The 10,907-nt window shown below is 36.1% G+C and overlaps 1 protein-coding gene across 1 annotated transcript in view; it reads right to left on the bottom strand.

The window, feature by feature from the left end:
- LOC113233509 (delta(3,5)-Delta(2,4)-dienoyl-CoA isomerase, mitochondrial) overlaps positions 1 to 6,805 on the bottom strand; it is a 14,822-nt gene extending 8,017 nt beyond the window's left edge. The window contains 4 exon segments of the mRNA XM_026468632.1: positions 705 to 852; positions 1,754 to 1,842; positions 3,249 to 3,384; positions 6,754 to 6,805. Coding sequence (XP_026324417.1) covers positions 705 to 852; positions 1,754 to 1,842; positions 3,249 to 3,384; positions 6,754 to 6,805 — 425 coding nt within the window.
- Between the last annotated feature and the right edge of the window lie 4,102 nt (positions 6,806 to 10,907).

The following is a 10,907-nucleotide window of genomic DNA, read 5'->3' as shown; positions in this document are numbered from 1 at the left end:
CGCTAAGCAAGTTTTTATACTTACAAAACGATGTATTTATGTAATGTATTTATTGAGATTTTTTTTGTTAAATAACTCCACTAGTTTTGTTTCCTATTATATATTCCTATTATTCATAATCCTTGTATGAATACAAGGATTATGAATTCTCGTCGACCCGGTGGGACTTGAACCCACGTCCTTGAATCTTTGTACTCATAATCATAACAGAAGTTTCTGCGATCAGACTGTGGAATTCTCTCCCTGAATCGATTCAAGGTTCTCCTTCTCTTGATTCCTTCAAACGACGTGTCAAGGATCACTTCCTCAATTCCTAAGTTTTGTCTTTTTCTCCACTATCCTTTCATTTATTTCCTATACTTATTATTTAATTTTTCTTTTTCCTTTTAAAGTATATAAGCATTTATTATTATTATTTATGTATTGTTATGTATTAATAATATTTGTATGGATATTTCTATCTACGTATATGAGTTTATTAATAATTATTATTTAGTGCACTTACAATGATATTCTTTGGTTGCACCCCTTTTGCATATCCCAAATTTCTATCCTAAGGTTGCCAGGAAGAAATTGCTATATAGGCCACCTGTTGCACATTATCTTACTATCTTTATACCTAAGTTACTTTATTGTATTTTAAATGTAATTTTATGTGCAATAAAGAATATTTCATTCATTCATTCATTCATTCAGAACTTTGCCTAAGTTTGTCTGTAAAGTTTGTTTTAAGAAGTGAAATACCTACCTGGTAGTTTCGAATTACATTTTCCATGACACGAGCCCTTCGTGCGACGTCGTCAATCTCGAGAGCCTTCGTTCCGGTGGCTACGAAACCTTTTAGATCGATTCCTGGAAGTTATAAGGACATAGTGGCGTTAGTACTTTTGAAATTAACTTGCTGTGGAAACAGTGTAGCATTTAAATACCCTTGAGAAACTACAGTACACTGCTCATATATAGGTTGAACTCGTTAATTGTGCCCATACGAATGTCCGGTGAAAATAAGAGATAATAAAAAGGTTTAAACTAATATCGACAGTACGTTACCTAATAAGTAAAACGACATCAATAATTTGTTTTAAATAAAACTAGAAATATCCAAAATTTTGACGTGACGATATCAACTGTAATTTGAAATAAAGATAACTAAATAAAAAAAAAGCTAGCCAAATTTAACTTCAAAATTCCCTCAAGATACCTTTAGGTTTGCTATTATTCCTTTAGTGTCACCATTCCTTAAGACCATTCTGTGCTTAAATTTGTTTTATTTTTATAATACAAAGTGACGGGGCGAACAATTCGTGCGCCTGGTTGTAAGCGACAGGCCTATCCATAACAGTTGCAGTGCCATTCAGAGCTTTAAATTTCAAAGACCTTATGGGCACTGCCACTGCGCCCGTCACCCTGAGACGAAAGTTGACACTCCCCATGTGCCTGTAATTAAGTAACAAATCATATGCTTCTATAATAAGATTCCGGTTGATATTTAAAATTGAAATTTACGAGATTAAACTATAGTGAGTCAATACAGCTTCTGCGTACTTGGATAACAAAGTCCAGCCACTATTTATTCTCAGACGCATTTGCCTTACGTATGAGCAGTAGAGTATAATCAATTTGACGGTTTGAAACGTAATTTACTTACATATGAAATGAAGATTATTTGTGTTTCAATCATTTGGTTGTGTCATTGCAGAGGAATACCGCCTCTCCCATTTGAAATAAAAAATCAAGTTCATATGCGACTTACCGGCAGTAAAGTGTTTTCCTCTGCCTGAAACCACAATAGCTCTACATTCTAGATTCTCACTCAAAGACCGGAAGCACCGTAGTATTTCACTGAAAATTCAAGATATCTAAGTTACATAAACAATATCATTTAATAATATTTTATGCAATCGTTGCATAATGAGGGCCACGTGGCCTAAGTAATAGGTATTAGATTTTAAGACCTAATCATGTAATGATTGCATACAATACTTTTTCTGCAAATCAAATAATGAATGACAACCAGTATTTAATGTATATTTTGTTAACAATCCACAACAACTCAAACGATGCCAAACAAACGCGCCAAAACAAAAAACCGTAGAGATAGAATAGAAGTGTCAGTGATTGGCCAAGTGCCGCTTATATTTTAACCAATCAGGAGGCAGTACAGTGTCTGAGTAGCGTTATATTTGATATTTTAATTAGCAAAAGTACGACGTTCTTTTATGATACGAAATTTTTCATTTCAGTAGCGAGTACCACAGAAAATAGAATTTTGGGTCTGAAATAAAAAGAACGACTTTGTGATATAGTTTTTGAAATTATAATTGATAGATTAAAGTAACAGGGCAACCGCAGGATTCTTGGTTTCTAGGTTTGCCTGATTTGAGTATCCTTGGGCATGGCGAAGCATACCGTTCGCGACATCGTGCTTGGGCCTGACCTCTCATCAAATCAGTCGTAACTGGTTTATTACCAGTTGAATATTTAAAAATGGTAGTATAAAAACTTTCATAGATTTCTATAATTTCACAAAAATATTTGAATATCATGGTAGTAAAAGATCGTGATACTCAATAAACTTAATAGGACAATAGCTGAAGAAGCTGAGAAGAAGAAGAAACCATATGCCATGAAGGAGAAGACTTTGGGTGTATAACCTTCGGAAGACTGCTGAAGCATCTTAAAGGCTTGGTTTCCCTAAGTTTGCCGCAGCTTTGTTTTTGTAGCTATGACCATTATAATTGAAATTTCAATTATAATGTTATAACGTTACGGTATCTTACTATTTCGACCCCTCCTACAAAAAGTGTCGTATGTCAATTTCGACATACGATACTTGTCGAACTTAAATAATTAATTATTTTAATAATTTAATTTAAAATTATAAAATAAATTGTGATTATTCATCTAACCGATATTTAGGATTTTATAATGCTATATATGAGTAACGAGCTTTGCCAAATAAAACTGAGAAATGCTAAAGTCACGTGTTATGCTCACTTCAGTGTATTCAAAACTTTCAAAAGCTCCCCTGTAAACTTGGCAATTTCGACATACAATACTTTAAGTAGGAGGCGTCGATTTGTCACCTAAGAATTCTCTGCCGTACTGTCCTGTCAGTGGGCGCCAAGCCTAAATCTTCAAAAGTTTTATTTTTGGACATGCAAGCTTCAACTTCCATGAATTTTTGTCATCATTAACATCTGATGATAGCATTTATACGGACCTCTATAGATAATGCTATGACTTACTCAAACATCTGTGAAGTTATACTATTAAGTTTGTCAGGTCTGTTGAACTCCACATGGTAGACATGCTTTTTGGGAATGGAGATTGCTAACGTCTCGAATTGAGGCACTTCAGACGAGTATGCTCTTAATGCGATGCCTGCAACAACGAAACAATTAAACTAACATAAATACAGTGTGCAGCCACCAAATTTCATGTTTTCATTTACCTACTTATCATAGACTATCTGTACACAGCAGTACCAGGTGGCACCCTCAAGGTTGTGGCCACGCAATTAAACACCAGCGTTAATACAAAAAGGGCGAGATTAATGTGCCATAGAGTACCTCTATTAAATGGTGTGAACACCTTAACAGTTTGAGACAGAATGCTACTAATGCCATCTAGTGGTATTCATATCACACTGAACATATGCAATCCATACAATTTTCTAATTACATTGTACACTATCCATAGTGTAAAACCCAGTGTGGTGTAACGGGATGAATAAGCTGTTCGCTTGCTGGAAAACAACATGCTAACATATAACAGTTTAAATCGCAACAATCTGAGGGGTACTGCCACTGTGGCTAACATCCTGAGACATAAGTTGACAAGAAAAGTTCACCATCACCCCTACTCTTCAAAACCGAAACGCAGTAACGCTCACTTTGCTGCTTGGTGGCAGAAATAGGTAAGTTGGCAGTACTTCTTTGGACGAACGTTTTCACAAGAAACTCTACTTCTATGCTATGTTTATTTCAACCTTGTTTGTACTTTGGACTTAGTTTTTATCTGGTCATTATGACAAAATATCATTCTTATCTTTTTGTTATAGAAGATAATGTTGCTGTATTAAAATAGTAACCACTCCAGAGCTTTTTAGATTAAAATGTTGATTTGAATACTCCATTAGGGTAACATTACATCCAGTACAATATGTTTAATATAATCAAGTTAAACTTTAAGGTCTTGGATCAAAGGATATTCAAAACAGGTTCCTCCCAGGGATTGCCACAATGACAGAATGCGCCGCTAGAGTGCAGCGGATTCCCGCAACCTACACCAAGATGTTGGTGCATCTTTTTTAATCTGTTTTTAATAATCAATTTGGAGCTTTGAGTGGCACTGCAACTGCAACTACTGCAGTGTTGCTTACTACCAGGTGCACAATTTATTTGTCCTGTCACCTGGTATAAAATAATAATAATAATAAGGTGTATAACACTTGGGTGTCAATGTCGTCCTTGTAATATCAACCCCTGTGGATTATTTTTTCTATATAGGAGTATCACCTCATAGTGAGAGGTCACTGATCGATTCACCTGGTGTGAGTGACAAAAAGTTAGTTTTTGAGTTCTTATTACTTTGGTTATCTATTTTAGAGTCATATTATTAGGGTTGCTTCACTCAGATCCATTACTGCAGAAAGCAGCAGCAACAGTATACCTCCTTGTGAAAGAGTTTGTCCACAGAAGTACTGCCACCTTACCTATTCTGCAGCCAAGCAGTAGTGATACCATTACTGCATTTCGGTTTTGAAGGGTTAAGGTGCTGGTGAAATTGCAGGCACAGGACTTGTCAACTTATATCTCAGGGTGATGACACAGTGGCAGTGCCCCTCAGATCTTTGCGATTTAAAGCTCTGAGTGGCACTGCAACTGTAATGGACAAGCTTACCATCAGGCAGACGACTTGTTCGTCCCTTCACTTAATATTATAAAAAAAAGCATTAACTTTACTGATCTATTGTGATGACCACTAATTACAACTCAGAGTCAAAGCCTCCGTGGCAGAATGGTTACCATGCTGGACTGAAACGCAGAGGTCCCAAAGTTCGATTCCCGGGCCGGAAGAAATATTTATGTGGCCTGCATTTATTTATCTCGTGAGTTTGGGTGTAATTTGTGTTTGTCTATGTGTGGGTCCATGGCACCCGCGACTCAGGGTTTCCCTAATGTGGAGCTATGTTGAGTGTGTGCATTATTAAACCCGACAGCATTAATGAACTGCAGGCTTTTGCTGGCTTTGGCAGTTTTAATGTCCTGTAATTACGGCTTGTGCCCTCTCAGTATAGAGCTTTGTACTCCCATCATGGGGCAGGATTGGTTAAGGGATGCAGAGGAGTTTCATCTACCTCGCGGCAGACTACACTCTCTAAGTCTATGGGTTAGAAACTTAATGCCTTTGGAGTTTTTCAAGCCGTTCCTGCAATGTGATGATTTCACAAATGTTAATATTAAAGAAAACTAGTATTAACTAAAGTTAATATTACGACTTGTGCTCCGTTACGTAATGACACGACCGGTCCTGAGCGCAGCGAGTTGCCTCTGTGTGCACTCTTGCAGTGTTCGTAAGACGAAATACGCATATTGCTGAATATGTTTGTTCTGTTCCGTTGTTCCTGTGCACGAGTTCTTTGTGTTGTATGTGTTATGTCTATATGTCTGTGGCTATATGTATTCATAACTTGAAATTGTTTATCATAGACCACATACATACTTTTATTTCTTCCGTGTTGTTTGTTGTGTATCAGATTCCGTTTACCTACTTTTTGTTTTATTTAATGTACATTTAGGGGACTATGGGTTTATTTATAAGTTAATTTTAAAATATGTATTTTTTTATATGTGTGTAACTGTTTGTCCCTCAATAAAACAAAATAAAAAATAAAAAACTTTGACTAGTGATTACCGAAGGCAGACTCACTCAGATGAGAATTCACAATAACACAAACTTTAAATCAAAAATCTGGTCAATATGTTATGTGCAGTGCCATTTTTTACTTAAACATTTACCTAGGTCTCAAGTACTTCGTGTTTCATAGTTGATATTCGAGATATTCATGTATTTCCTGGGACATTATAATTCAAGATGATTGGTTTATGATGTTTAGCACAATATGGTCGGGGACAGTACAAATCTGCATATGTAGTATTGGTAAAATGCACATTTCTGCACCAAACCAAATATCACAGGAGAGCGATTTAACGTTACAACTTTGTTATTTCAATGGCTATTTCCATTCTTGCACAGTAAATATTAATTTATGTTGTCTACGGATTGATAACAATGTGTTCCCGTAAATCACGCTAATTTGGTTGCCACGACATGTACGCGGCTTTGATTTGGCTACTAAATTACCGAAATGGAGACTCATAATCAAATGCTATCTAATGCTAATATGACGATATGCAGAAGTATTAATATACTTACAGTACACAGTAGTCTATATAGCCCACAGAAGTTAACATGAGATTTTGTATAATTTCGTAGCTGTTGATGTTATGGTAAGAGACAGACGAAGTACAAAGGTTTGTATTGTTGGTTTGAACTTTGTAATATGTAACTGCATTACTTGACAATATAGGTACTTGCCATCAACTTGCGACACTCTGCTTCTAGTGTCGATTTACAGAAAAATAGTGGCAATAGAATCCTCAAAAGAAAAAAAATAATATCAGGAAGAAATAAACCAATCTTCTATTTTGAAAATAGAATAACAACCATGCAAGTTTGGAAACTTACCGACTGTGGTCCTAGAATTCTTGAAAATAAAAGATCTTAGTAAAGGTAACATTATTCAAAATGTAATTATAAGTTTTTAACAAAAGCAAACGACCATTCAAAGTCCACATAAACAAATGAAAACCTTCGATTAGTGTATACAAATAATTGAAATTTTTTCCTCTGATCCAAACAAAAATGAAATATGACATTTTATATGATTTTAAGCCTTAAAACATTCTAATAAAGTGATTATTTGTGTGGCACATTTTAAAGAATTGCAGTCATGTTCGTTTCTTTATCAAAACATTATTTGCTAATAAATGTCAAACGTGTTAAACGAAACTTAATAACATAAATCTGTAACCAGCCCCGAATAGCCTCTGCTCGACCACATTCATTTAATAATTTTCTGCCCCAACAATGTGAGTCGGAGAAAAATTCTCATTTCTGATCAGTCTTAATTTTTAAGAAAAATGAATATTCTTTATTCGTCCCGTATTCTCCCATTTTCTTTCGTATAATTTTATTTCTTTCTCCATCCTCCATGATAATTTTCCACGCTGACACCGGTCAAAAGTTTGTTATTGAACGAAAACGACGCCTAACTTTGTTTTACTAAACGATTTTATTTTTTATTTCCCGCTAAATAAAACTTCCTACAACGTTTCTAAAAGAAAGAAAATAACATGAGCTCTCAAATTATATTTTTGTAATGTCATTAAAATATATATATAACCGTCATTGTGAATAAAAACCGCCGAAGTATTTTAATAACCGGCAATCTGTCTCACTACCGCTACACATGTCTCTCAACCCTGACATTGGCAAAATCGTCGCGCAAAACGACGGAGCCATAGACATAAAAGTTGAAGTTGAAGTTGAGTAAACCACTCAATCGCAAAATTTAATAATTATATTATTATGCTAAAAACGAACAACTTCTTACTTTCGCCACAATCTGTCATCTGCTGCTTTCGGTACTTACTACAACATCCTGCAGTTCAGCAGTTCACTCTAAAATTTATAGATGGCGCTAAGAGTATCAAAATATTCGTAATATGCTGTACGGGAAACTGTAGTTCTAAAGGTAGTTTGAGCTGATTGGGGCTCAGATTATTTTTAAATGAAATAGCTGTTTCACTACGATAATTGAAGAGAACACGCAGACTACCCAGAGGTACGATTTAAAAAAATATAAAATAGAGAAATTTCCATAAATCAGTAAATCGATAGTAAACAATTTTTGGTACATTTTGATACACAGAATCTCACAATACAAGTCGATTCACATGTATGCTAGTCGTATGAAAACAAATACCTATAGTCAGTATTTACATTGGATAACATGGCGAAATGTTTATTACTATAAAATGGTTTTTTATAACAGAGTAATGTTTATGTTATTTTGACACAGAAATTAAGTGTACAAATATTGTATTTAAATCGATTGTTTTGAATACAATCTATAATGCCTATATATGAACGAAATAATATCAATCATTATATGAATGGAGAGAGATTTCAAGATCTTAGGACATATCTCTAACAATGAAATGAAAATGTTTTAGACAAAAAACAGTACAGAGTACTAAAAAAACCGAATTCAAAAGTCATTCATCTCCAAGTTTGCCACCCTTAGAGGTGGAACATATTCTTCAAATTTAAATAGGACCACATCTGAGGTACTTTCTTTCCAAAAAAAAGAATCATCAAAATCGGGTCTTAAATGCTAGAGATATTGTGTAACATACATAAAAAAAATGTGAATAAATGCAACATGAATTCTAAATTAAGAAACTATCCCAGCAGAGTTATTAGAATGTATTGGTCTCCAATGGGTAGGTTACAGCGTTAAATGAAAAAAAAAAGTTTTCATGTCATGCGCCTAGTGCTAAGCGACACGACTGTCTAAGAGTCGTATTCTAGAACTCGACTCAATGCTCAAGTCAGGATTTGAGTATGGTTTAAAGCACTCGAAGTCATACTCAAGTCCCTGCCATTAGGGTCGTATTTCCAGTGTTTGTGTTTCCAGTGCAATCCTGACTTGAGCATTGAGTAGAGTTCTGGAATACGACCCTAAGAGCAACTGCCACTGTACGTTACTCTGACACCTGAATTGAAAAGTCCCAGTACTTTACTGTACTGTACCAGCCCCCTGGCCCCTGACCCTTCAAAACATTAGTGACAGTACTTCCCTGGACGGGGAAGGAGCTCTACTGCTGCTAAAAAGTTGCACACGGTAGGCAGTTGCGAGGCAAGAGAAAATCTTTCTGGTACAGGAAATAGCAAGAGGCTTTCGGCGCGCGTGTCGCGTTTAGTTCGCGGGGTGCGTGCGCCATAGTTCTACTTTGATTAATTGTAATTTTATTCACGTTCAAAATTAGAGAAGCAGCGCTGAAAACCGTGTGTGTCACGCATCAAATTGACCGACTCACTGTTTAGACAGGTGACCATGCTTTTGCAATAAAATTTAAAATTACTTTATTTCGTAAGTTTTGCTTACGTTGCGAAATAAAGTCATTGTGAATTTTATGGCAATCACGCTTAAAATTGAAAAATTGATAAACTACTACTTATTCATAAGTCTGATTCTTCTAAGAATTACGAATCAAATCTAATGAAATCAATTAATATCTTTATACCGTAGATAATCAAGGTAGGTAAACAAAGATAAACAAGAAATCGTCAAAGTCGTCGAGAAGTGGGAAAAAACTGTTTCTGTCATAAAGATCTGGGGGTACCGCCACTGCGCCCGTCACCTTGACACTTAAGTTTACAAGTCTCATGTGCCTGCAATTTCACTAAATTTATATTACATAATTAAGTAATGTACGACAAATCGCTTAATTGACCGTGCCCCTATCTTTTTGTTTCATCAAAAGAAAAAGTTAGGTGCACCACAGTTCATCGTCAAGTTTGAATTTCAAAAACCATTTTCACGCTAGCGTGCAAAAAACGCTTTTGCGCGCAAATTTCTAATGAGAATGAAAGCCTTTTTAATTAAAATTAAATTAAATTGTTTAAAGCAAAATATTATTAATAATGGGCAAAATTATAATAATAAAAGAAATAGGTTTTCCAATAGAATTAAGGTCATGTTGTGATAATTTTTGTAATAATAACGCTCATAAATTAGAGCCTCGAAAATTAGTTGCAACATTAGATAATGTAAGCGTCGTACACACAAATAAAATGAATCCCGGGACTGCTATCCCGGCAAGTGTTGACAGTTTGTGTGAGCCTGTACAGATTGCAAACATGTTTGGGGCGCTTTTTAGAGTAAAAAGTCCGCGCGTAGGGGCGTCAGGAGTGGTGTCGACTGAGGATCGTCATTTTAGTTTCTCGCTCAGAATGGTTGACCGAGTTATTAAGTCCATGACGAGAGGAAAGTCGCCGGGGCATGATGGACCACACTGGAACACACCTACCCCGGGTTCTCAAAATGCTTTTTAATTTGTGCATTACCCAATGCTACCTTCCTGACAGTCTAATGAAGACGATTGTGCCCATTACAAAAAATAGAACGGGGGATGCCTCTGATGGGTCTAATTACAGATCAATATCATTGGCAACAGTAGCGGCTAAAGTGCTGGATGGACTATTGGACGGTGTGTTATCAGAGCATGTAAAAACTCAGGATGCCCAGTTTGTTTTAAGCCCAATCTGTCAACTGAAAATGCCATTCTATGCTTTAAACATACCGTCCAGTACTATACCAAAGCGAAAACGCCTGTTTTTGCCTGTTTCTTGGACCTATCTAGGGCATTCGATATTGTCTCTTATGATATCCTGTGGGACAAGATGGAAAAGTGCACAAGTACCCCGGGTGAGGTGATTAATTTGTTACGCTTCTGGTATGCGAATCAGACCAACCAAGTGAGATGGGCAGGTGCGCTCTCAGACGTGTGCAGATTGGAGTGTGGAGTGAGATGGGCTTTGTTCGCCAAGGTTGTTCAATCTGTACATGGATGAGCTGATCGCTGGGCTCAGTGGCACTGGTATCGGATGCTCAATAGGTGATAATATAGTGAATAATATAAGTTACGCAGACGATATGGTGCTGCTGTGCCCGTCGATCAGTGCGCTAGTACGACTTTAAAAAATTTGTGAGGTATATAGGAAGACCCATGGCCTAAGGTTACAGATAAAAGTTAATTATTAGTGTTTAGGGC

The sequence above is a fragment of the Hyposmocoma kahamanoa genome, unplaced genomic scaffold (genome assembly GCF_003589595.1).
Source record: "Hyposmocoma kahamanoa isolate Upper Pololo Valley unplaced genomic scaffold, ASM358959v1 79, whole genome shotgun sequence".
Taxonomy (NCBI): domain Eukaryota; kingdom Metazoa; phylum Arthropoda; class Insecta; order Lepidoptera; family Cosmopterigidae; genus Hyposmocoma; species Hyposmocoma kahamanoa.
Note: the sequence above shows the minus strand (reverse complement) of the source record. Positions and strands in the feature narration are given on the sequence as shown.